The sequence below is a fragment of the Hoplias malabaricus genome, chromosome Y (genome assembly GCF_029633855.1).
Source record: "Hoplias malabaricus isolate fHopMal1 chromosome Y, fHopMal1.hap1, whole genome shotgun sequence".
Classification (NCBI taxonomy): domain Eukaryota; kingdom Metazoa; phylum Chordata; class Actinopteri; order Characiformes; family Erythrinidae; genus Hoplias; species Hoplias malabaricus.
In genome coordinates, this window is record NC_089820.1 from 45729607 (window position 1) to 45757335 (window position 27729).

At 38.3% G+C, this 27729-nt stretch overlaps 3 protein-coding genes and 1 non-coding gene across 5 annotated transcripts in view; all 4 read right to left on the reverse strand.

Annotated features, from left to right (window-relative positions):
* The window catches only part of LOC136679197 (low-density lipoprotein receptor-related protein 3-like), a 29598-nt gene extending 26512 nt beyond the window's left edge, over positions 1–3086 (reverse strand). Inside the window, exons 1-2 of the mRNA XM_066657583.1 lie at positions 2766–3086; positions 2286–2682 (exon numbers count right to left, since the gene is read on the reverse strand). Of these exons, the coding sequence (XP_066513680.1) occupies positions 2286–2361 (76 nt within the window). The 5' untranslated portion in view covers positions 2362–2682; positions 2766–3086. The remainder of the gene's footprint in view (positions 1–2285; positions 2683–2765) is intronic.
* Positions 3087–3847: 761 nt separating this feature from the next.
* Positions 3848–3921, reverse strand: trnat-agu (transfer RNA threonine (anticodon AGU)). The gene has a single exon. It is a non-coding gene; the product is annotated as a tRNA-Thr (tRNA).
* Positions 3875–14692, reverse strand: LOC136679603 (WD repeat-containing protein 88-like). Of its 2 annotated transcripts, XM_066658230.1 has the most exons (11): positions 14470–14692; positions 13419–13529; positions 12538–12626; positions 10894–10957; positions 10615–10753; positions 8707–8836; positions 7074–7258; positions 5865–5947; positions 5688–5756; positions 5049–5147; positions 3875–4242 (listed from the first exon to the last, which is right to left on the reverse strand). In XM_066658230.1, the coding sequence occupies exons 1-11, from the start codon at positions 14557–14559 to the stop codon at positions 4120–4122; spliced, it is 1182 nt and encodes a 393-aa protein (XP_066514327.1). In that variant the 5' UTR covers positions 14560–14692; the 3' UTR covers positions 3875–4119. The 2 variants fall into 2 exon arrangements, 1 of the variants encoding a protein (XP_066514327.1); XR_010796559.1 differs by lacking the exons at positions 3875–4242; positions 5049–5147 and having other exon boundaries at positions 5705–5756; positions 5865–6458.
* Positions 14693–15046: 354 nt separating this feature from the next.
* Positions 15047–26452, reverse strand: LOC136678397 (G patch domain-containing protein 1-like). The gene is made up of 19 exons (XM_066656454.1): positions 26371–26452; positions 26035–26169; positions 25840–25925; positions 24514–24674; positions 24225–24322; positions 23943–23995; positions 23393–23632; positions 22629–22779; positions 21293–21372; positions 20962–21166; positions 20393–20791; positions 20060–20238; positions 18913–19040; positions 18231–18522; positions 17523–17805; positions 16366–16476; positions 15898–16004; positions 15643–15791; positions 15047–15307 (listed from the first exon to the last, which is right to left on the reverse strand). Exons 1-19 carry the CDS (start codon positions 26438–26440, stop codon positions 15280–15282), a joined length of 2955 nt encoding a protein of 984 aa, XP_066512551.1. The 5' UTR covers positions 26441–26452; the 3' UTR covers positions 15047–15279.
* Between the last annotated feature and the right edge of the window lie 1277 nt (positions 26453–27729).

Sequence of the window (27729 nt, forward strand, 5' to 3'; positions counted from 1 at the left end):
GTTTCAAGTACCTTTTTAAAGTTACAATAATCTTCACACAATGCAGCTGTTCTATGTTTGTCCTAGCGTCCAAACCAAGAATCATTTAGAAGCATTTTATTGATGTGTGTCTGTATTAAATCCTGCCCGATGGTCTGTAACAACAGAAGTCAGATTTTTCTCTCTAACTCTGAGTGAGAGTGTGTGTGTCTGAGTGTGGCGTGTGATTTAACCCCAAGAGAACATGGATCAGCCTTGCTGCGACAGTCCCTGTACCACTGTTTTGTCTGTAAGTGTGTTTGTTTGGGTGTTTCTTCTGACCTCAACAGCTCATATGGCAGCTTGGCCAGGGAAGGAAAACCTGAACTGGGATCAGGTTCCTCCAATGTGTCACAATACATTCTAGATTAATAAACTGATCCTGAATCAGCATTCTTACTTTGATATATCTGATAACCACAGAATAATTTCAACAATTACTTGCAAGAATGTGTGTATGATAATTATAACCATAATAAAAATACTTTATAAATAACAAAATTAAACAAGAGCATTTGAAATTGTCGGTGGTATAGTATAGTGTAGGGGACAACACAACTGCTCTCCACATGGCAGATGAGAGTTGGATTCCCAGTTTGAGCAGGAACATAAAAAGCCCTTGGGCAAGACTCCCAATACTGTATTACCCTCTCTCTGTAATATGAATACAAGTTTAAGTAACTCTGCACTCTCAGAAAAACTGTTGTCACTCTGGAGGTACCCAGATATTCTGTACTTTTGGTTAGGGAACATAACTGCACCATATTCTACATTTCATCTCCAGAACTTTTGTTCTTCGCAATTGCTTATAAATAAAGCTTACCAATATACACCACTTTCTAGAGTAGAGATTACAATGTAGATTTAGCGAGCACCACAGGAATTTAAATCCATTGTTTTACATTTAAAGGTACATTTATACTCGTGAACAACATGATTACCCTTTATCCTGGCAGTATGGATAAGAAGTTTTGCAAAAATGCAAACGTGTTTGCTAAACTACTTTACATGCTAGGGTTAGGACACGTTCAAACTCATTTTATGCATGTTAGTACAGCTGAGAATCTAATATTTCTAAACTGTTTTATGCATTTACCTTTATAAAAAGGTGGAAAGCACTGCCAGAGGGCAAAACTAAGCATCTGCGTGTAGTCTTTTAGGGGCTGGGAAAGTGTTGTGAGAGTGTTGCCCTGCAAAGGACCGGCACCCACTCCAGGGTGTGTTCCCACCTTGTGCCCAGTGATCCCGGATAGGCTCCAGACCCACCACGACCCTGAACTGGAATGGCATGCTTTCAATTAGAAAAATATAAAACATTTTCCCTCAGTCTCTTTAGTGTTAATCTCTAAGACGAGATCCTAAAAATGTTTTTATTGCTTGAAGTCCTTCCACTCAGAGCAAGTAAATAGCTGACTGACCATTGTTTTAAGATTTTGGAAGTGTTTAAAAAGCATAAACACATTTGGAGACAGAGTTTGGCCTGTAATTTTCTCTGGAAACATGACAGAGACATACTTACACTTCCAGTCTCAAAGAAATATAATGGACATCAAAATTCCATGTAATATTACAAGACATTTTTAACAAAAAATCAGCTCAAGTCTGAAAATATGTAACCCAGCATATGTAACCCCTCAGAAGCATTTTAGTACATGAATCAGGTGCCTGTGGAACCTGTTTCTACCATTTGAATAAAAGAGCCATTTAGTAATTCAATTTTAATTTTATTTTATTATGAGACACTAAAACAGTTTAATTATAAACAACTTTAGCTTTATTATGAATTACTAAATGCCTACATTTTTAAAGAGAAACCCAGGCTCCAATAGGTGCCACTCCTCAGGGTGGGACTGACACAACTGGTTATTTTTGGTGTAATTTTTAATCCCTGTGAGATCCACCAAACCACAAAACCCTGGGCTAGTTCCGTCTGATATCAGGGAAATTGAGTTATCCATATAAAACCATGAAGCAATGTAAGGAAACACACAGATTTAAATAGGATTCCCAGCCAGTCAGCTGTAAACAAAAGACAAAAGACAGTAGCCAATCTCCAGAGCCATGGCATCTCCAGAGCCCAGCTTCATCACCTGCCTCCTCCTCACCTTCTTTTGTTGACAGATACAGAGGTCTGCCTCGTTGGCTCACTGACTGGGATGTTTATTCTCAGTAAACCCTTACTCGCAGTGGGTCTGCTGTGAGAACTTTGCTGCGAGATGTTCATCCCTCTGAGAAGCTCTAGGTTTGATTGATAGTGATCTACTTACCCAAGCAAACCAAAGCCCACCGCAGACAAACGCAGCTAAAGAAGAAAAGCTTTGCCGCCACGACCTTTGCCATCATCCAGAGAGCTCAGGTGATTCCTTCTCCACTGTCTCCACTTTCCAGATCATTGCTCCAAAGACTGTGTGTCGATCCTCTCTGGAGAACTGCCTTCGCGGCGATCTCCTGTGTATATACGACTAGAAAAGGACAGAAAGATCCTGTTCGGGGTTTTCAGGACGAGGGCACACCATGGAACTGCACCAGAGGGGGGCATTTTAACATTTTATCTCCTCATTTAACTCTTTATTCCATCTTCTGCTTGTCCAAAACTTCAGCACGTCTCATTTTTACAATGGGGACCTGATCACCTTGGTCTCTGTAGTGCTGCTGTGTCTGTAGCTGATGGAGATAATAAGCAATTAGCCCTCGGGTTTCCTGAAGATCCAGTGATACAAGCTCTTCATTAAAATAACAGCGCTTACAATGTTCAAGAACTGCAACACTGAACGGAAAAAACCCCAAAACAAACACAGCCAAATGCACGAAGGATTCACTTCAGACGCTCCAGCCCGATAAAGTATAGCAGCGACTGGTGCACTTAAAGATGTCAGAAAACAAGGGTGAAAAGCGCCCGAGATTTCAGAGCTGTGGTGAGCGCCACTCCTTCATTCACCTGGTGTCTCTCTCCAGGTCAACTCCGGAAAAGACTCTAGTCAGGAATAAAGACTCGGTCGTGTCCGTCTCTTCTTTATTTTCACAGGCTTCGCTTTTAGACGTAGACACGGCTTGTTTTCATCCTTTTGAAGAATCCTTTTCAGCTGCAAGTGAATGTAGCGGTGAAAGCCCGCCCTCTATCCGGCCGAGGGGCGTACTGCAGCTCCAACCGGCTCAGACACATGGACTGATTCGGTTCTAGAAACGTCCGAGTCGACTCCGAGTCATTCATGGACTCCGCATTTTTTATTTATTTTTCAACTAAATATATATAAATTCCACCGGTTTATTGAATAACCCAGTAACACGTCTACCATTAACAGCAATACACTAACTCAAAGACTGATGTATTCTGATATATCTGAACAGTAAAAAAATATTATATAGTAATATTAGTACAGTAAGTAAACTCTTCAATGATATCTTGGTAGTAGTCACGTTTTATTAATTCTCAGAAGATCAAACAATAAATTATTCTTGTTAACAACATCCATCAAAAATACACAGTAAGAATCAAGGTGATTATTTGCCATTTATTCTTGCAAAACAGAAAATCGTACATTTCATGTTTTCTGTTTTCTACACGTCTAGATTTTTTTTTCCATGTCTAGATTCACAAATACCTGGACTCGAAGAATCGACTCTTTTTTAAGGTCTATTCTCAGCCCCAAAGAAACAAAGTGGTCCCCAGCATTAGTGCTTTTTCACACTACATAGATCTGCCTTCATATGTATTTGTAGCTGTGGTGTATCTTCGCAGCTTATCCATGTTGGAAACATTCTCCAAAAACAGAATGGCCACTCGACACAACAACAGTTGGACTCATGTTTAAAACACTTCGTTCACAAAAGGCACCGCTGGGATTCGAACCCAGGATCTCCTGTTTACTAGACAGGCGCTTTAACCAACTAAGCCACGGCGCCGATGAGCGCCACCCCCGAATTACAGCTCAAATAGGTTGAAATACTTCGTGCTATTCTATACATTTATTTAACATATAACATACAAATAAAAGCTAATATACAGACCCATACTATTATCTGCCGTTCTATAGGCCTCTTTGTGTCGCTGTGAGCACATTTGACACGGATTCCAGTAGGGGACAGTGTTTATCAGCTCAGTCAGAGACAGGGAGGAGCGGGCAGTAATCTGGACTCGGTCTCCAGGCGACAGAATACACACTTGGTGATCAGGTCTGTGTTCTCCATACGAGAGACTGAAAAGGACTTCCCACATTCTTCACACTAAAATGAAACATGTCAACCAGATAATGTGTGCTCCTCACACAAGTAAAATTAAGTGTTTACAAATATATTGAAATAAAAGTGCATAATAAAAAGAAAACAATGTTTGTATACGCCTTAAAATACTCATTAAATAGTGCTTGATTCAGTGATTGCATTAAACAGGAAAGTAAACCACGGTTATATTTGTGCCACCTGAAAATCACACAGAAAAGCTACTGGAAAATGTTAGTACAACACTGCTTTCCTTCATTTTAAAACTGCACATCTGACCACACTTTAGTGAATCAGACCAAATATTAAAAGTGCACACACCTCCTTTTAATAAATTCATAAGGTGGCAACATCCACCAAAATCTAAAACAGATCAACACAAAATAAAGTGGCAGACTGTTTGTAAAAAGAACATTAAAAAAAGAAAAATACATTTGATTTTATATAAATGCAAATTATCTATGAATGCACCAGAGTTCAAAAGTAATTCAAATTAATATTTAATTAATTTTATCTAGATATTCTACCTCTTATACAGCTGCTGCACTGAGAAATTTTTAAATAGTTCGTTTATGTTCATGAGTGCACGTATGCATAGATAAAATGTAAAGACTGAAATGGTAATGGTTGATTGTGTGTGTGCATGGTAATATTCAGGTGTGTGTCACTGTAAAACTGAGAAATTTCTATTTCATTTTTTCTATTATCAGTTAATTTGTAATGGGAGGTTCTGTGCAAGAACAAATAAATGCTCAGTATGTGTAAAGATACAAAATGAATAATAATAATAATTTAAATGTAGTTTGTAGTACCTTTAGAATTTGAAAGCCCATTCCCTGAACTCTTCTGGTCTCAATGACCGTAGGTATGTGTTCTGACTGCTCAATGTTCCACAAACGCACGGTAGAGTCCTAAAGCATGCACACACACACACAGACACACACAGACACACACACACACACACACACGCACACGCACACACGCGCACACACGCACACACGCACACACGCACACACACACTCCTAGTCAACTCAAACTGAATATGACAATGTGATTATTCAGTTCCTCTGTGATACAGGACAAGCTTATCTTACCCAAACTACAAATTTAAAGTAGATTTAAAGGAGAAAACATATGTCATTGAGATGTAAACAAAGTATTTATTTCTGTCAACAATGCATTTTAAAAACTTGTTTTTAGGACACATATTTATCAGGTCTATTGTTTATAAAAAAGTAAAAGTAAAAGATAAATGATCACATCCACCAGCCCAGAATAGCTGCATTTATTGACCACTACCACTCTGTCATTGGGAGTTCTTCAGTAACCAGCCATGTTTAGATAAAAACAAATCAGCCATAGCCTCCACAACATGAAGATTAATTATCAGGCCAGTAATTAACTTATGAACAATAAGCCTTTTAATCATAAGCCGATTATCATTGCTTTACCTTTGAGGAAGAAATCACCCAGTTCTTATCAGCAGTGATGTCAACATCTATCACCCAATCCAAATGACCCTGAGTTTGAAAAATGTCACAAATACAGTGTAACACGGTGAGCAATATTACAGCAGTATGATAAAAAGGTTATTTTACTGATGGCAAGCAAACGTGAAATTTGTTTACCTTCAGCACCAGAGTTTTACATAATCCCTTCATGTCCCACAGTGTTATAGTCCTGTCATATGCACCCGACACCAGAAGTGAAGCTGTAGATAAAATCAGCTGAATATTATGGATATGTGACTTTTGAAAAACTCCAACTGATTTGTCAAGTTTTTGTTTTTGTCTTTTTTTCTTCTTCTTTCTTCTGACTGTAAACCTTTTACCTGGGAAGCCAAATTTCTTCTTGCTATAGTATAATTGTACTGAATCTTTGCCAATCATTATTTTAATGGGGAATAATGATTACTCCGGGCGGCATGGTGCAGGTAGTGTCGCAGTCACACAGCTCCAGGGGCCTGGAGGTTGTGGGTTCAATTCCTGCCCCGGGTGACTGTCTGTGAGGAGTTGGTGTGTTCTCCCTGTGGCCGCGAGGGTTTCCTCCGGGTGCTCCGGTTTCCTCCCACAGTCCAAAAACACACATTGGTAGGTGGATTGGCGACTCGTGACTGAATGTGTGTGTGTCTGTGTTGCCCTGTGAAGGACTGGCGCCCCCTCCAGGGTGTATTCCCGCCTTGTGCCCAATGATTCCAGGTAGGCTCTGGACCCACTGCGACCCTGAATTGGATAAGTGGTTACAGATAATGAATGAATAATGATTACTCACATGACAGAAAAGATGGCAAAAGGGTAAAAGTTAAATTTAGCAAAATAACCACACAGCTATCTCAATTTAGCTTCTTTTTCCAACTCGTACTTAACAAAAATATTGGAAAAATATTATTTAAAAAAATAGAATTATTGTATTTGGTATGATTCTGTTCACTAATCAGCACAACATTTACAGTAACTCTAGCTTGGTTGTATTAAATAGCTTAAAGAGATTAGACTAGCTGAGGCATGCCAGTTGCGCATAATGAGATGCTGTAATCATGAATTCTGTTAAAGCAATAATTCTGAGCAATATAATTATGTGCTTTAGTATATGGCATAACATTACGAATGAGATATTACACTCTAGTTTTAGGCCGGAATGCCCCTTTAAGCCTGATGAATAATTCCATTTATCAATTTTGCCCAGGTTTTGGCTTGGCCTGTCAGAAATGTATTTTAAACATTCCACATCAGTGGCTAATCACATGAATGTCTTTCAAATATTGTGGGTGTTATCTGCCCACTCACATTATACTTTGGTTAACAGTAGATGGGCTTTAAGGTAATACTAAGCAGTACCATCATTGGAGAAGGAGCAGGAGCTGATGCTACCATCATGGCCTTTGTTGAGTTGGACTCCTCCCTTGGTGCGGAACGACCCTGTCTTAACATCCCACAGCTGCAGTGTCCGGTCCCATGATGCCGTGCACAAGTAATGACCATTGTGAGTGAAACAACAGCTTGAAATGACGTTTGTGTGGGCACTTGAGAGGGGAAAAAATGGTAAATGCTTAAGTGACTGATCGCCTTATGCACAAACTTAAAATTAACCATTACCATGCTGATATGTTACCTTTTCAGTGAAAAAAACATTCACATATTGTACTATGCTAAAAGTAGAGGCCCCATTAATTTTAAACTAATCCTGATCGTATCTGACCAAACAGGATATATTTAGTTTCCAATGTTTGCTTTTTAGTTGAAGCTTAGAGAGTAATTGTACAAACATGACTATTATTTTAAAATAATAATTACTAGAACAGAAGTGTAACTAGTCATCTAAACATTTTTGTGTAAGAATCAGAACCTATTTTGTGCCTTGCTGGATATCAGCCAACATAAAATGTATTACTATAAATAATATAATGTTTTATTTTATTATCTATTTTAGATCAGAGATTATTGCTAATTTCTCCTTTGGGATTTCTAAGCACTTCATGGCTCCCTATAATTTAAACATTGATGAGATAGTTGGTCTAGGTAGCTTGTATGGAAAATATTTATTGAGTGGTGCTCTTCCATTTGCAGAAATGTCTGCCATTTCAGCCAGTGATCACCCTTTCACGGTTTAATCAATGTTTGTAAAATGTGATAATTATGCTCTGACTGAAGTGTGACTAAAGTGGAAACTGCAGGCACCCATCATGTTGAAACATAAAAAAAATCTCCTTTAAGAACAAAACACACAGAATTAATTGAAATTATTTTAAAAGAAGTGGTAAGATTGTCATAAAGAGTAAAACTCAGATAAGTACAATATATTCAGTTTTAGATTTTTTGATAATGTATTTTCAAAAAAAAAAAAATTATTAAAACCGTTCTCTGTCCTGACTGGCAGATGGTGGAACTGGCTGTCCAAAAAGTCCCGCACTGTCTTCAAATGCAGACTCATCTCTTAGTGCATTATACAAATGACCATTCATTCTGCACTTATCAAAACATCTTGAATTTCCTTAATTGAATTGTTTTTCTTTCCCGGGCACTGACATTTCTTGATATTTCTTTATATATTCTATTAAACATTTCTCCAAGGCATCACTGATTGTGGCTTCACGGTTTAATATTAGTTTCTCCCTTTAGGGCTCAGTTTAAACCCCTGTATCTAGAGGCATCATAGTTCAATGGTACAGAGACCCTAATCCTATTTCTACTGAACAAGATGAAAGAGCAGGTTTGTAAGTCACCCTGGATAAGAGCATTTGCTAAAGGATTTAAATTTAAATCAGTGATAAGTAAAAAGGCTAATCTTATTTGAGGTATTATCTGTCTACAACAATTATAACAAATATTGCATACCAAGCACATGTATACAGCAGTCTCTCTTTTTCAGATGTACACTAATTGTATGATGAGCAACAGTAGATCATCACTGAAACATAAGTGGGAGAAGCTGAGCCATCTAAACATAACTCACATAGAGTAATGTCTGTACCTGTTAATGGTCAGAGTGGTTTTGTGAGAAGAGAGGTCCCATAATTTAATGGATCTGTCTGCTGATACGCTGGCCAAGTGCTGACTCTGGGCATCAAACTGACAGCTCATTACTGTAGACGTATGATGGCCTGTGAGATGAATACAAAATATGTTGCCATATAAGACAGTAGGCTAAGCATCTCTTTGAACATACTCTCAGAGACAAAAAATAAATATTAAAATAAGTAACTTAAAAATATTTAATCAATCTGTACCACTTTAAAATGGGACTACATTTAAAATGTTTTAATTGTTTAAAAGGACGTATATTAAATGGTTATTAATTAGCTTGTAAACACTTTAAAAGTCTTTAATAATCATTTGTAACAGAGATAGGAAGTGCGACAGTGACTTTTGTCTAATACTGAATTGTCAGAGAACTTATTGAAAATGTCAATATAAAATATAAGCTAAGACCTGGGAGTGTAGATTTAGTCATTACACATGTTAAGGTACACCACATTATCATTAATGTATAAAAAGCCACTCTATTGGTGGTCAACTCATTAAATGGTTAAACCTATTAATAAACATGTGATGAAGCCAACAGGCTCTATGCTGACTGATGGAGAAGACAAGATAATGTCAGAATCTGGCCAGATCTGAGGTTTAAGTGTAGATGGATGTGGGTTTACTATTTGGCATTAAACTTGTAAATGTTGCCCTTTCTATCTGTGTGTTATAATTGATATATTACTATCAGTTATAAATCATTTATAAACCTTTAAGTGTATTCTTATTCTAAAGTGGTACCATTCATTCATTCGTTCATTTATTCATTCATTGTCTGTAACCGTTTATCTAGTTCAGGGTTGCGGTGGGTCCAGAGCCTACCTGGAATCACTGGGCGCTAGGCGGGAACACACCCTGGAGGGGGAGCCAGTCCTTCACAGGGCGACACACACTCACACATTCACACCTATGGACAATTTTGAGTCACCAATCCACCTACCAATGTGTGTTTTTGGACTGAGGGAGGAAACCTGAGCACCTGGGGGAAACCCACATGGACAGGGGGAGAACTCACCAAACTCCTGTCAGTCCAGACAGTCACCCGGAGCAGGACTTGAACCCACACCTCCAGGTCAAAGTGGTACCAATTAATCTAAATTATATTAACGTGGATTGTCAACAAGCCCTAAATATAGAAGAGGAATTTCATTGTTTATTAAAGTAAGGTTGCAATATGACCAAAGAATTTTTTCGCAGAACCACGCCACGTATTTACATTCCAGCTAAAACCTCTATTATGTAGAAACTTTATGAAAATCAGGAAAAAAAACTTGAAGTCTCAACAACAAAATACAGTGAAACCTTGATTTACGAGTGAATCAACTTATGAATTTTCTGAGAAATGTGCCCTCAGTTTAATCAGTTAAAAACAACAACAAAAAACATTGGTGTGGTTTTGGTGGGGCTGGAACACATTTATAGCATTTCAATTCATTTTAATGGGGAAATTTAATTTGATATATGAGCAAATTGAGTTACATCAAGGTATCACTGCATGCATTTATAATTTACAGTTCTTAGTGTGGCCACACTTCCATTCTACTCATAAGTCTCATGTCAGGGGTTATTATTCACCCGTAATCATGCCCCACACAGACCTACTACTTTTTAATATATGCGTCTATGGTAGCTAGCAGGAAAAACAATCAAGGTGAAACTAAACGAATGTTATGCACCAGTGATTTCCGGGTAGGCTCCAGACCCGCCATGACCCTGAACTGGATAAGCAGTTACAGACCGCGAATTAATGAGTGTGAATGAATATAAAGACAAATATGAATATAATAACAAATATTTATGACAATGTGATTCAAAACACATTGCCTAGACTTAACTACAATAAACATCACTCTACCTTGCATGCAATGCAGTTTCTGTCCTGTGTCAACACAGTTAATATAGAGCGCATTCTCCATGTCTGATGTTGAAGCCACATATTTCCCATCCCCCGACACACTGCATGACATCAACAAACCACCCTGTGCTACTGTCCACTGAAAAACATACACACAGTCTGCATTAGTAGATGATAAATATTTTTTTTCATCATGTTCCTACTCATATTAGACTGAGACCAGTGATGATAAAAAGAAATAACAAAAGAAAAAATCTAATGGTGGTGTGAATAATTTACCAGTATTTTGCCAGTCTCTAGGTCCCAGGCATTCACAGATTTGTCCCAGGAGGATGTAATTACCCTGGAAGAACAGAAAACAAAAAGACCTTTCAGTACTTAGAATATCAACTGTATATCATAAATATAATGTTATTGCTAACTGATGAGGTTAGAGTTCAATCAAACCAGAGTTAAATCAAAACCATTAGTGTTAATGTGTGTTAAACCGATACACTCACAATGTTAATTTAACACTAATAGTGTTTATTTAATGCTGGCAAATTTGCTGCGCAATACCTATGCTCATGGTGCTTGTAGAATGTAGTAGCCACATTTATTTATCTATATTACATGACCAATATTTTCATCAATATTTAGTTCAATAATGAAAAGAACACAGAGTGATATATTAATTAGTGGATGCTGTTGCAAAGAAACTGATCATAGCAGCACAGAGGCATCCCATTGAGAGTCCCTTGCTTCCAGTGTTGCCTGGCAACAGCGTCTGTGGCAGCAGGGTGTGCAAACAAAGGGCAGTGCAATAAAAGACCCTGACAGGGAGAGTGTAATTGGAGACTGTGGTGTGTGTGAGAGTGTGTATTAGTTAGTGGTGCCAGCTTTCAATGACATGACATTTTATTTAAGAGGTAAATGGATATTAAATGCCTTTGGCTTGGCAAGCCTGTTATCAAGTTGAGTTACTGGCCATGTGGCACCACTCGTTGTCTTAAGTATTCTTCTTCTTCTTGAAACATACTGTATCAATATTTTCACATGCAAACATCAAAAATATTGTTTTAATTTTATTTTATTTATTTATTATAATTTTCATGATACACACTTAAATTGAATTAAATGTGTTTTCTTATTAACATGAAATTTTGACATAAATTTCCATCAAAATCTTTGAGAAGGCTTACTATCTCCTATGGAGGTTTGTAATATCCCTTTATTTCTGTGACGTTACAGGTACAGTCCAGTGTTTCTGACTTGTCAGATAACTATTCCATGTAGTTTTTCTATGTAAAACAAACTAACTCTACAGCAATAAGCAAAAGGTATTTATTAAAGCAGTGTGGACACATTAAATAAAGAAAAAGCAAAAAGTATTCTATGTAATTTTCTCTGTATGTTTTCTTATGTACACAATGTCGGTTTGGCTCTGAAATAAAATCATTTTACTCAATACTTCATATCTTCCATTTCTACAGGTCATGGTGAATTACCACAGACGCCAGTTTCAAAGCATTATCTTGTATTTAATAAAGGAACAGAAACCCTCTCATTTGCAAAACACAGCCAGTGTATAGGTGTGGAAGTAACAGTTCACTGGTTTTCAAAATAAGGATGTTCTGAGACAATGATTTTTGTCTACACCTTTAAGTAAATACAAGTTTAATTATTGTCTGTAGCAATCAACTGTGCCATACAGATGCAGCAGATAGAGGGCTGAATAATGGTTTTGCTATACCCTGTTTCTTGCTATAAATTTTAAATCTGTGCTTGGAATTGCTTTAATGAAGGCATGGTGCACTACAAAGTGTGTCAGATATGTTTATTGTTTAATAAACATTTTCTTCATTCTGTGACCAATCTCTAGTTTGTTCTTTAAACAGCAAATGTCATGTAGTGAATAGTAAAGGAAGATTTTTCCATTCCTACATGTTCTTTTCTGGGATTAAGCAGCATCCAGTAATGGCTGCTGAATGTCCTCCTTTAAGCACTTTCAACTGAGCTCCAGTCTCCACGTCCTACAAAAAGAGCCAGAATGAGTGAACGGAGAGAATAAGGAATAGCACCTTAAAATGTTCAAGAAAACCTGAAGTACACTATATGCTAAATATTTCTAGACACTCATTCTCATACATGAAATCAGTTACTCAAAGTTACATCCACTGCTGGCTTAGTCATGATGTGTCATTTTCATAGAGAATATTGGCCAATAGTATAAGACACTTCGGATGAGGTCATCATGAGTCTGAGGTCACCATGTTGAATACCAAGTGCAGTTAGTGGAGAGCAAAGTTCCCAGAAGGATAGAAGCTGTTACTGAAGCAAAGGGCAAACAACTTCCCCAAGTTAATAACTTTCATTTAAGAATAATCATTAGATGAATGTACGCAAACATTTGGTCATATAGTTATTATATGTACAGCGTGGGGCAGCACGATGGCGCAGCAGGTAGTGTTGCAGTCACACAGCTCCAGGGTCCTGGAGATTGTGGGTTCAAGTCCCACTCTGGGTGACTGTCTGTGAGGAGGTTGGTGTGTTCTCCCCGTGTCCACGTGGGTTTCCTCCCATGGTCCAGAACACACATTGGTAGGTGTTTTGGTGACTCAAAAGTGTCCGTAGGTGTGTAAGTGAGTGAGTGTGTGAGTCCCTGTTAAGGATTGGCACCCCTCTAGGGTGTGTTCCTGCCTTGTGCCCAGTGATTCTGAGCAGGGTCCGGACCAACCACAACCCTGAACTGGATAAGCGGTTACAGACAATGAATGAATGTACAGTGTGAAATTTCAAATACCAAAATCTTTCCTTGCTCTTACCCAAAATATTACAGTTTTATCATGGGAGCCTGTGAGAAGTCGTGTGTCATTGAAGCAGGATTTGCAGCTGGTAACACAGTCAGTATGTCCTCTTAACACCTTTACAGGAATCTTTGAAAGACAGCACATTGTCATAATCATTAGAACATTCCAGATTATAAATACAGAACTCAAAATGAGGGCAGTTTAATCAACATCTTCATACATTTTTTTTTTGTTGCTTTTTTTCCTTTTAATCAGGCAGCAGTTGGCCTTAGTGTTTAGGCCACCATTTTCAAACTTTCTGCATAATAAATGGCTGAGATGTAATCAGGCATAAAAAGAGATTTGAAATGCTTCCTAGAGAAATGTGTGAATCTGAATTGTCCAAAATGGTGTTGATAACCAAACATCCAACATGTTTATAATGATCGATTAACCCCTAAAAAATAATCTCTGTTCACCAAATTCACATATTTATAAGTTATTTCTAAAAATAAAGAGCCTCAATGCCTTAAAGGTGACATAGATGTAACTTAGCTATATATTTGTCTTGCATGGAAATTTGAATATGCAAATAGTTACTCTCCAGCCACTAACCTGCAGCTCAAAGCCCCGCCTCAAATGCTGAAGATTGTTTCCTTAGGTTTATGATATAAGATTCTGTGTCTGTATGAATTTGCCTGTTTGAGACAGCTACTCTTTTGAAACAGAGATTTGTTGACACATTTGGTTTCTGAATTATGTAGCTGGCGCTAAGAATTTTGAAGAAACAGCGAGGCTCCCCTTTAACAAGAGCACACTGCTATTCAGAGCAGGTATTCCTACTATCCAAAGGGTACATGGAGCACAGGCAAACACAAACACATTTTGTAACTGTCCAGTTTAGTTACAGTGACACAGCGTGTCATTCTACTACAGTAAACTTAAAGATGTAAATGACTCATATCAAACCGTAAGTATATGAAGAATGTAATAAAGAAGACAACTGCTCACTATTTAGCTCACGGAGCGTGTGAGAAAGAAGACAGCATTGACTGGCAGATAACTCACTTCACCCATTTTAACCAACCTGAGACAGCGCCTCATGCTCCCACAGTGTGGCCACCGTTCTTTCTTCTTTCTCCTCAGGTATCTGCACGTCAAGCGCCAGGGGGTCCATTGCTTACCGTGGAGAGTTCTCTGGGGAACCTGTTGCGGCGGTTAAACCATTCCCAAAGTATCCATTGCTAAAAAAGTCTTCTCAGAAACCGTAACACTTCTTCACAACTTTTACTGAAGCTATTGCGCTAACGCCAGCCGTTCCCATGGTAGCCTCTGGTAGTCGGACACCTCTGGTAAACATTCGACAACTTAGCGGCTCATTCAGCCAAAATTAAATATCCTTGAAACATTTAGATTTTTTTCATGAGTTTTGTGGATTTGTGTATTAAAAACTTGCCATAATTCTTCTCATATGACTGCTTTATTAATCAAACAGGACTTCGTACTCTAACGTGATGTGGGAAAAGTACTACATAGTGAATTCACTGTAACTTTTGCTGTATGCTATACTGATTTTCATGGTATCATTAAATATTGGCCTAACCTAAACAAGATATTTCAGAATTTTCATATATGAACTGACAGATTGAGGAGTTCATTTTGTTTTGAAACTTATTTATATACACGGCATCAGACTCATCATCAAAACAAAAAATCAATTAAAGTCTTAATTAAACGTAACTTTATTTTGAAGACAAGTTCATTTCCTTTATATTTGCAAAGGTTTAGGATGTTCAAGCACAACAATCACATTTACAAATATTCTTCCTACGTTTTACAGTTGAGTGAAATCCTCATGGAGGACAAATACTGTCTCTCTGAACATGTCTATCTAAATTCACTTCTTGCCACGCATGCTTTTCAACCTGAGAGAGAGAGAGAGAGATCTTTGGTTAAAAGGGACACTAGGCAAAAATGTAACATTTGTTAAATGTTATACATACTCCTACTTGCATCTAGAGTGACATTTTTTTTCATATTTTAAAAACCAAGAAACTAATCTGATGATGTATCTTAAAAACATTAAAATTAAAAGTGACTTTGATACAATTAGTGAGTTTCAAGCCATGAGATATTAAGCACATAAAAAAAAAATAACGTGCTAATATACTATTAACTAGTAACCTATTTATCCGTGCATAGGTTCACATGCAGGATTTGTTGGGCACTTACTAAATGGCAACCAATGAGCAATACTGACCTCTGTAGCAGGTCATTGGTGGATACTGCCCCTGGATCATCATCATCACTCTCAGAATCAGTGTCATCAGAGCTAGTGTCCGTCTCATCCGCTTTCTTCTTTTTCTTCTGCTTTCCTTTATGCTTGTGCTTCTTACTCTTCTTCTTATGCTGGGACAAAGGGACAGAAAAAACAAAGCGATAAACAGAAACTTCTTCCTAGTTACCATGGAAACAGAAGTCTGGCTCCTGAGACCTACGCCTGCATTTACTTTACCTTTTTCTCTTTTCGGTGTTTGTGTTCTTTCTTGGCTTTGTGTTTCCCTTTGCTTTGCTTTTTTGGCTTTTCCTCATGTGCTGCTGAATATGATGTGAATACCTGCCCTAAAAGGACAATTCAGTACAGATTAAAATTCTTAATGCCTCCACACTGACCATGAAGTAAACACAATGTGATTAGGACAACCTTAATTTATTACAGGTAGAACATAAATAAAAGAGACATGGGCTTTAAACAGTGACAGTTTTCAAAGAAACACTTTTTTGTTAGTTTGTTAAATACACTTATTTTGTAATTCAGCCTTTAGGTTTGGCATTACCTTTGGAAGGGTCCTAGTGTTACTTGTCTTCATTTGAAAAATATATAACCATTCATCTTTTTCAGAGGAATGCAAACTTATAAGCAAGAATCAGTTATTTGACCATTAGAATGGAAACCAGATGTAAAGATAGGATGGTGACTAACCAGGAGGGGGTAGCCTGGGCCCAAATTCCTCACTGTCAAGGTCTTCAGCCTGAACAGACATAACAGTAGCAGCATTGTTCTGCTCTCCATCTTCCAAGGGTGGCTTAGGTTCTAGAAATAAATTAACAGGGGAGTTTAAAGGAACACTTTCCATACTAATATTTATCTGCTGCCATCTGTATCCAACTCCTAGAAAGGAACGGATTACACAGAAAGGTGACTGAGCAGTGTGTAGCAATATGTACATTAAGAGAACTCATGGAAGTGCTCTACAAAATACTGTAAAACTGTTCCATCCTGTGGGATCACACTTGACCTTGTCATGAAAGAAACAATCTGTTAAACATAATGTTTATATTTGACAAATGGAATGCATTTTCTACATATAAAATACACATTTACAATGCTTTAGAGCTTCCCACAAATGCCATCTTTAAGTCCATGGACTAAAGAAAAATAAAGATAAACTCAAGATAACCACCCAATTTAAGCTTCACCTGTGGAATACATCAGAGGGGTATTTCACAAAGCAGGGTTTCTCAGTTAGCCAGCTAAAGGAAGCCTAAATTTGAGGACTGTTCAAAAGCAATCTCCCTCAGCTCTGATCCTATATGACAGGCTTGACTTTGGGTTTATATTATCTGGCTAACTAAGAAATCCTGCTATGTGGAATACACCCCTGATGGGCATATCCCTAAACAATGCAACCCTCCCCAGGTTTGCTCCCAACATAACAACATTAACACCCACATTTAGCTTAAAATTTCTAAAAGCTGTTCCCAGATGTTCTTATTTTGTGGTAATTTTCAGAAATAGGACTAGTTTTAAAAAGGGAACAAATTAGACAAAAAACATTACCAACAGGTTTAGGTGGAGTTTTCCCAGATTCTTGCCTAATAGGAACTGTAATCACCATTTACCATCTTGAGTATAAACAAGTTGGATAAAATGTCGAGAAACAATAAAAAAACAAATTTAATAAATTAATTAAATAAAACAATTTTAAAAATACGAGACTGGTTATTACATAGTTATATATTTCCACAACTGCTCAATGGCTAGGAGAGTTTTGTTCTTTGCAATTAGCCTGAAAAACAGTTTCTAAATCATTAAGAAGGGAAGTTTGTATTTCCCTTAGTTATACAAATAGCATCTACCTGTCCCAGTACTCAGAGTTGATGCTGGAGGAACCGGAGTTAAAACAGGTGAGGCAGCAATGTTGATATTTGCAACAACTTGCATTTGTGCCTGGGGCTCAACCTCCTGCTCCTCCTCTTCACCGCTGTCTTCTTCAGATGAAGATGAGCTCTTTTCATCAGATGAGCTGGCGAAGATAGCTTTGAAAAGATCCATCGGAGGCCTGACCTCTTCCTCTTCTGCCTCCTCCTCATCTTCAGTCTTCTTTGCTGTCTGCTCAGTCTTAGGCTCAGCTGTTTTAGGCTAGGTTAAAGAAGTACAATTAAACAATAAAGTATCCAATATGTGAAGAATTGAAGGCAGCTATTATACAATAACCTATAATACCATTAAGAATAACTGATGGTGTGGGAAGAAAAATAAATGAGATGCATAATGCATGTCACTTGTAATAATTCTAGTGTAAAGGTGATTTGTTCCTTTATTTTGTGTTGTTCAATAAGAAGTTGCAGTTTTTATTATTAACATACTCCACCCTTTTGGAAAGGCTTTCCACAAAAAATTTGGAGTGTATCTGTACGAATGTGTGCCAGGCTGAGGTCAAAGCTTTTATTCTACTGCAAATGTTTGCCTGTGGAAATGGCATGGCTATTTTCTTGATCATATAATTAGGTGTCCAAACAGATGATTCAGGATGATTATCACTGATATAAACAATGGCTATATACCTCAGCAGTGACAAAGTCTGCAGGGGTTACAGCAGTGCTGGGCTGGTCTTGCTGAACTGTGGTCACTTCACTGCGAGCCTCACTGATGAATTTGCTGAGTGGGTCTTTAACCTGTGACTCTTGTCCAGCTACATCCCACCTGGAGCGCTTGCCAGACGCTGCAGGGGATGGTGCAGAGGCAGATGCGACAGATGCAGAGCTAGATGAGGGGACGTTCCCATCAATCACAGACAAGAAATTGAATACAGAGAACTTGTCTCGCTTCACTTTGGGCATTCCCACTATACTCGAGCTGTCAATCAGAGAACACAGCAGGTGAAACCAAACGGTAAAGTATTGCATTTGTCAATGCAATGAGTTTTCTTAATATTTTAATGACACATTGCCTTTCTTTAGGTTTTAAACAGTAACATTTTTTGTAAAGCCTGAAAAGTACATACATAAGGTTTGGTAAAGATACAATAGTTATACAAGATGCTCAAAAAGCCTTTCTTTAGGGAGAGTGTGTTGTTTGTGCTCATTTTAATTTGACAGTTATTTAATGAAACTTACGACATTAAAGACATAACTGATTCTAATTATACAGGAAAGGCAATCGGGTGTGGTCATAATATTTAATGTATATGTAAATACAAAGTTGAACTGTTGAGCATGCATGAATGTGCAAGTGTGTATGTCTCACCCTGGGTATGGGTCAGGGACATTAAATCTCTTGCACAGCATTTTATCAGGATGCCACGCAAATGTGTCTCTGGTGAGCTTTCCAAACATCTTCATCTTCACTGCAGCCTGTTTATCGTCCACATCGTTCTAAGAGTGTAGAACACACACTATATATTATATTAACATAAACACATACATATACATATATATATATATATATATATATATATATATATATATATATATATATATATATATATATATTATATTTGGTGCCTGAAACACACACAAAAATGTGTCACGCACATGCTCTCCATGTCCAGAAACATAGATAGATGGTGGTTCCTTGTAATAAACATCTTGCCCTTTTCTTTGGTAACAGTCTGAATGGGTCTTCTAAAGTTTGGTACATACATGATTTAGCGCCCAGAGATCTCACATGCATCTCTCCTCAAAATTATCATATGGCTGCCTCTTTGCATAAAATATTCAAGTTTTAAATTGTATTTCTTGTTAAAATGGCAGACTGTTCAATGAAAATTATTTTCTTTCTCTTGAATGAATGTGACACAGCTCCAGGGACCTGGAGGTTGTAGGTTCGATTCCCGCTCCGGGTGACTGTCTGTGAGGAGTTGGTGTGTTCTCCCTGTGTCCGCATGGGTTTCCTCCCACAGTCCAAAAACACATGTTGGTAGGTGGATTGGCGACTCAATCCATAGGTGTGAGCATGAATGTGTGTGTTGCCCTGTGAAGGACTGGGTGTATTCCCGCCTTGGGCCCAATGATTCAATTTAAGCTCTGGACCCACCGCGACCCTGAACTGGATAAGCCGTTACAGATAATGAAGGAATGAATGAACGAACGAATGTGGCTATGTCCATCACAGTAGCATTACAGCTTCTCAAACACTACCTACCACCTGACACCTGTCCGTTGTCTCCCTTAATCTTTTCATGTTATTATGAATTTTAGATGGTGAAAGATCTACATTCTTTGCAGTCTTTCACAGAGTCTCACATACATGACATAATATTAATACACAATTGTATTCATAAAGTTATTATTATTATTCATCCTTAATTTGTCCCAATTCAGGACATCGCACAGTAAAGTGCACTACGATAAATTATGTATATAACAGTGTGACCAAAGTGTGACTAACTGACCTCCTGATCATGTGACACTTCCACACTGTCTGTGTCATCCTCATTTTTGGCACGGGTGAAGCGGGAAGACAGTAAGGAGTTACTGGGCTTATAAAGCACAGAGGCACGAAGAAACTCCTCTCTCTCTCGCCCCCTCTCCCACTCAGTCATTGACGAATCCAGACTTAACTCCAGTGCATCTGGATGCAGCACAAACATACAGCATAAGGGTTAGGCAGGCTTGTGCAAAGTAAAAAAAAAAACAAGAAATGCTCTCAAATGAACATTAAAATTATGATTAACCAATTAACATTACAACAACTAAAGACACATTTCCTTGTGATTATTCTATACCTTTATCCCCCTGCCTCAGTCTGCTGATGTAGAGGTCATACCGAGCCTGTTTGACAGGGTTTTTCTCAAATGGCTTGAATGTCTGGCTGCCCTGAGCAGTGGGGCTGGACCAGGCAGTGAGGGCCAGCTGGGCTGTTGTCTGGGACAGGACCTGTGCATCTCCCTGGGGACCAAAGGGGTGTAGTTGGGTGGTGGGTTCAGACTTAGGGACACTTGAGATAGACTGAAAACGGCTTGAATGTGCCTGAAGGGCAGAGGCTTTGGCTGCAGCCACAACAGCAGCACGACCCTCAGCAGAGGACATGTCCCCCTGCGATCGCTTCTCTTCTGCAGCTTTACGGAACCCACTCAGCCTCTCTCTGTCCTTAGAGTCCAACAGCTCAAATACAGTGCTGGGGCCTGCAGGATGTGCAAAGAAAATCATGAAAAATTTGATTTGATTAGAATATTGCATCAATCTTTATAGCTATTCTTACAAAAGCACTAAATAATCAAATATAACAGTAACAATAACATTTTTTTTGCTTATGGTTGGAATATAGAAACATATAAAGCATAGACACACATACCTTGCAAAGTTGTTTCTCCCAGCATCTCCCTTCGCTGTGCAGAATCAAGCAAATGGCGGCCCTGCTGTGGCACCTCATGGGGTAGGTGTCCACGAGAAGCCTGCAGAGCCTGAGCAACAATAGGGCTGACAGAGGATGGGTCCAGTATTGGCCGGAAATAATGCACAGGACGATAATCTCGAGGAACATCTGGAGGAGGAAAGACCTATTACAGAGGATTTAAAAAAGGAAAAGTTTAAAATGCACATTTCCTGTCATTTAGGTCATATTCTCTTCAGATATATTTGAAGAATATTGTTATTAACTGTAGTCACAAGAAATTAACACATACTGTTTTGATGTCTGTGCTTTTAGAGCCCAGAGTGAAACCTTCAAGGATCTTCCCCACATATGCAGCATCTCTTTTTGAATCTGGAAAAATGGGAAAATTTTAATGTTTTCACATAAAGCTTTACATCATAACACTACCTGTAGAGAAGAAAACTCAAAAAAAATGTAATGACTGAAGTAACAGCTGCACAAAACTGGCAAGATGGCTTGGTAGGTTTTAGATATAATAATCATCACAATAATGCTGTCACAGAGAGAAACCAAATCATTAATTAATTCTTTCCTGGCAAGTCCAGGCCTCTGGTATTTAAATATGTAATGCAACATGTTCCATAATTAATGTCTTCACAATCTCTAGCAGTGTCAAAAATATTGATTCAAACTCTTACAACAACCAGCTGAGCAGCTTAAAATGTCAAAGGCTGTCATTATTTTTGCATTTTCACCTGTTTACACAGGTCTTTGGGGATTTATTAAAATGACTGTGAGATGCTTTAGCCAAAATACTACAAGGATCAAACACAACAATTTTCTGAACAGCCCTGTTCAGAATGACCAGCTTCAGCATTTCTACCTTTACATGAAAATTAGCCTTTGTTTAGTCCAAACACCAGAGAGCCCTGTGTGATGTGTGGAGCAGAAATGCTGGTTTGTATTAATGCTCCCTTTGTTCTCTTTCTTGTCCTTTCTCTATATTTTTGCCATATTTAATCAATACACTCATGTGTTTATTTTACTCCATTTAATTTCATCTTTGCACTCTCAGATGACAAGCTGTGGCAATTCTGAAGTGCCTGCCAACTTTGTAAGACACAACTCATTTAATCCTATGTTTTCAGAATTAGGCACATCCCATAAAGCTGCCTGTGTTGTTTTTATTTCACAGTTTTAAAGTTGGTATGTCCCCAAAGTAATGTATTTTTTTAATAATATATATATATATATATATATATATATATATATATATATCTTTAAACATGGGAGGTCAATCTGCAACAGAACTTGGCCATGATTTCAGCTACAGCATCTTCTGTGTGTCTGTCATGCAGTAATCGGTATATTAAAATTAAATAAATAAATAAAAAAAGGAACAAAAACACATCTCCAGGGCTTCACTTGATCTTATGCTCAGCGTGTTGTAGACATCCTCTAACCGCTTAGCATGATGAATGGGGTAGAGGTTATCTGGTAATTTATACATGTGAAAAGATGGGCTACATTTTAAAACTAAGCAGAGACGTATAAGGTAGATGAACCTCAAAGTAGCTAGTGAGTAGAATGAAAAGAGATGAGTTTCTGATAAAGTGCATGGCGAGTGTGGATGCAGAAAAATTCACCATTCTTCTTTTTCCTGTACTGCTGAGGGGCAGTCCAGCCATAAAGGCCATCTCCTGGCTCCTCCCCTCCCAACACAGTGTCATAATTGGCCATTGCGTCTCTGTGGTAGATATCATCATCATCATCCTCCATTGCTCCTACTCCAAATGCCTTTAGACACAAACAAGCACATAATAATTGATATCTGTTAATTGATCATATCGACCTGCCATCCCTAGCTTACCAAGAGCTCTGTAATCTGATTGTGCGCAAGAAAGTCAGAAGAGTGTATTCCAAGAACAGCTTGTCCACAGGATGTTGGCATTAACAACTTAAATGTGTCTTTGGTTCATCTAGTTTAGAAGGAAGACTAGATCATAAAATAGCCTGTAACCTGTCCAGATGGGCCACTGGCATTTAGGGCTGAAAAATATTGCAAAATTCATATTGCAGTATTGTAGATTTGGCCATAAATTCTATTTAATATTAAAACGTCATTGTGTAAAGATAACAATTAACAAATATATTACATATATTTTCCTTATGTGGATATTTTTCTCTTGCCAGTTATGTTCAATGCTCATAGCTTCTTATTTCTTGCACTATAAATATCTGTAAATAAGACCATGTATGGGAAGTGTGTATATCTAACATTCAAATCTAAGTTTCAAATGTAGACAATGACCAGACTAATGCTGTGTTTACTTGTTGTTAATGCAGCAAAACATTTTGACACAACCCTGGAGGAAGTAAACATTTCTGTAAAATGTCATATAGACCACACCTGTCCTGCAATTCCACCTTTTCGTTGTTTATCTGCCTTCCTGTCTCGGAATAGATTGCTTGTCCTCTCGGATTCCAGTGTGAACAGGCTGATATGTCCCATCCCTCCACCACTCAGGGCCTGAAGGGGGTTCAGACCTCTGTAGCCCAGACCATGGAGGTCATCTTTTGGGTTGAAATCCACTGGGATTACATCTTTGGGTGCAAAAGTCACATTCTCTGGAGCAAACTCCTCATCATCCTACATAAGAAAACAAATAACTCGTAAGGTATGTAAACACTAGTTTCACCATGAATACATAGACAAATATTAACTGCTTTATACAAGTTTTATAATACTAATTCCCCCTTTGTTAATAAATAAATAAATAAAACAAATAACATAATTCTTATTACAAATCACCCATTTTCTAGAGAACCAACTAAAGGTTAGTTGCAGTTTTCTGGAAAAAAGATGCCAATATTAATCAAGTGATTGGCATCTGTTCATCAACTGGGAAATGGCAAAGTAATTAGGCTATATTGTTTCATATGCAGGAATGCCCACTTACTTCTGACTGCTCAGATCCACTGGGTGGTAAAGTACACCCATAAACTTTGACATCTGTAACAGGGCAAATATTAAATTACTTGTATATCACCTCAATATTGCAAGCTTTCTTACAGGATATATTAGACCAGCATACCCAATGTTAGTTACAAAAGGCTGGGTTGGCTCCAGGCCCTCATTCTAACAAAAGCAGTGCACAGCCAGTCTTGCATGTTTGGAATATAAACTTGCATCCACACTGAACTTGTGTTGATAAGAAATAACAGTTCTACATAAGAGTGACCTGTGTCTTGTTTCCGTTGTCTTCTCTTCAGCCTGGGTCCAATCCCTTGTCCATCCTTCCAACCCATTCTCCTAAGCAGCTGTACACCAATAGATGACCTGCAGTAAACACATGGAGCACATTTCCAAGTCAGTACTGATAATTCATTACATAAATATTTATACCTTCCTTCATTGTACAAGACACAATTATCAATCAGTTTAATTGGATTGGTATAGAGCTTTTTCTTTTTTTACAAACAAACTGCTACGAATTATGGCACAATTCATGGCATGTGGTAGTTAAATACCGTGCTGGAGCAATCAGCTCCTCCAGTAGGGTGTCTCCTGGAATGGGCGCAGTGAGAGAGCTGATGGCTTTGGCTTTTTCCTTGATTCGATCAGCCCTACCAGAAGCAAAGTCCTCTGTGGTTGTGATCTCTCGCGGTGCAATACCATGCTCACCGAAATCCTTTAGTGAAGAGGGAAAAATATATGACAGGTTTTAATTTTTAACAAAGATTCATATAAACATGGCTATATTGGTGCAAGTGACCCAACAATCAGGACAAATATTGACATATATACATGGATTGGGAAAAAGCAGATCAAACAACACAGCACCATTCATACACCCCTATTCAAAACAACCAGTTTCAGCACCTGTTTTTTAAATGAGGATGAGCCAGAGCCCAGGAGTGAGGGAAAAGGAGCAGCTCTAAATATTGGTTGTTTTGATTTAGTTCGAGGGCAGCACGGTGGTCGCAGTCACACAGCTCCAGGGGCCTGGAGATTGTGGGTTCGATTCCCGCTCCGGGTGACTGTCTGTGAGGAGTTGGTGTGTTTTCCCTGTGTCTGCGTGGGTTTCCTCCCACAGCCCAAAAACACACATTGGTAGGTGGATTGGCGACTCAAAAGTGTCCGTAGGTGCGAGTGTGTGTGTGTCTGTGTTGCCCTGTGAAGGACTGGCGCCCCCTCCAGGGTGTATTCCCGCCTTGCACCCAATGATTCCAGGTAGGCTCTGGACCCACCACGACCCTGAATTGGATAAGCGGTTACAGATAATGAATGAATGAATGATTTAGTTCGTTTTCACCATATTCAGTCCAGGGGTATAGGGTTCCTTTATTTTACAGTCAACAAGAAGAAAGAGAACAAACTGAAAATGGCTAAAAACCAGAGCATCTGCTACTCACTTCTCAATCTGGTGCCAGTGGCTCATTCTCATTTAAAGGAACAGGCGATGAAACTGGCTGTTCTGAAAAGAGCTATTTGACGGAAAGAATGGTGTTGTGTGAGCCTTGTGGTATTTTGACCAAATTACATATGTTTTGGTGAGACTCCAGGGAAAAGTGTTAGCTTCTGGAAAATGTGTAGAGTATGCCTTCTTTAATGGTTATGGCCACTTCTTTAATAATGTACATGAGGTGGCATTTGGGTGTCACTGTGATTATTGTGTGATGGTCTAGAAAAAAAAAAGAAAAAAAAGCAAAAGCAAAACAACTCCAGGGCAGAGTTCAGTTTGCACATCTTGAAACAGTAGCATTGTAGGAACATGCATTAGACTTATTTTAAAAAATAGAAATATGGTTTTACACAAAATAGGTCCTTTAATCACTCTACGTCTCAGGACGTACCTCGTCATCCATAAAGTCTTCTGGTCTGGCTGTTTGTCTGTCTGCCTTCTGTTGTCGCGAAGACACGAATGTGGAGGGAGTCCAGCCTGCAGAAGACAGTAAAGTTTGAGAAGTATGGTTTGTAGTATGGGTAGAACCCAAACCAGCAAATAACTGAAACGCTTATTCATATTCTTTGGAGTGGATCTACCTTACCTTCCTTCGACCCAACGGTGTTGAAGTAACCCGCAGAGAAACCTCCAGTAAAAGCCCCATGGAACCGTTTATAACGGCCTTTCTCATCTTTAACGGTTTGATCCTGCAGCGGCACCGGCTTCTTAATGGGCTCATCTGAACCAAACAACACAGTCAAGTCAATAATCAGGTTATAAAGTTACTGTATAAGAGTAGTCATTTTCTCTGTTATTCACACTCCGAGATGTCTATAAGAGCTGAACTGTACAGATTCGCTGGAGCTGCACGAGTAAAAACCTCTCCTTACACCCTTTCTGTTGCTGAAAATGTATTTAAAGCGCAGATGATTTAGCCCACCTTCCTCCAGCGGCTCCAGAGGAGTCCCAAAACTCACGAAGTCCTCATCACTCTCCCCGTCAGACGCCATGTTTACATGCACTACGGCAGCCGAAGAAGTTTATTCCTCTGACGTATTGTAGACGTCGAATCAGTGACTCGAGTCTTTTCTGTGCTTGAAATCCTTGAGGTAATATCGCGATATTTGGGAAGACCAAATAACTAATCGTGCTGGTGGATGAAAGAGCTAACTAGCTATTTGTGAACCGAGTCAACTGATCAGAATTACTGAAAAAACGACCCTGGAATTTAAATTGCCATAGTCCCCTCGTTTTACATAATTATCTTAATTTAATATACCATAACAGTTACTGAATTTAACATATTGAGGAAAAATAATGAAATCAAGTGTTGCCTGTTCAAATGGGGAAAAATATAAAATATGCCGTATGTTAAACGGCACGGGGCATTACCTTGTTACGGTAGAAAAACATCTGTTTACATATTTACCCTGTAGTGGACTTGTCCTAATTTGAATTAAGAAAAACAAAAAGACCGTAATGACCACCGTAATGACCGCGGTCACGCCATCTGCACTTCGCGAAAACGCAGTCACGCCATCTACACTAGGATTTCTTGTGCGCTTCTACATCACAGTTTACGGTAGAACGTGTGCGAGCGAGAGGGGGGACTCGCAGAAAAGCGCAGATATTGAAAATTCATAAGAAATTAATGTAAAACATAATTCAATACAGTTAATATTAAAAACAGGCCTGATTGGCTAAAAGAACGGTTTGTTACCAGAAAATCTCACTGTTGTATTGAAAAACATGTCCTCAGGTACACAGGGTATAATATTTATGTGCATTTACTGTAAGAATTAGAAGTAATAGGCTTGAAAAAAACTTCAAAAAACCCTATGGATATTAAATTCCATAAAATGGTTAAATCAAACTGTTACCAGACCACTCCACTGCATTCTTGAAGAGCATGTTCTCAGGTACTCATAGTATAATTTTCATACATTTTTACTGTAGGAATATGAAGTAATATTATTTGATGATGTTTAATTTACATATATGGACAATTTTGAGTTCTATTAAAGGGTTAAATCAAACTGTTACCAAACCACTCCACAGCAGCCTTGAAGAACATGTTCTAGAGTACCCAGAGAATAATTGTCAAACATTTTTACTGTAGGAATTTTGAGTAATATCATTTCAAACTCATAAATATGCCGTTTAATTTACAAATATTGCAGAATTTTGAGAGCTATTAAAGGGTTAAATCAAACTGTTACCAAACCATTCCACTGCAGCCTTGAAGGACATGTTCTCAGGTACCCAGAGAATAATTTTCATAAATTTCTACTGTAGGAAT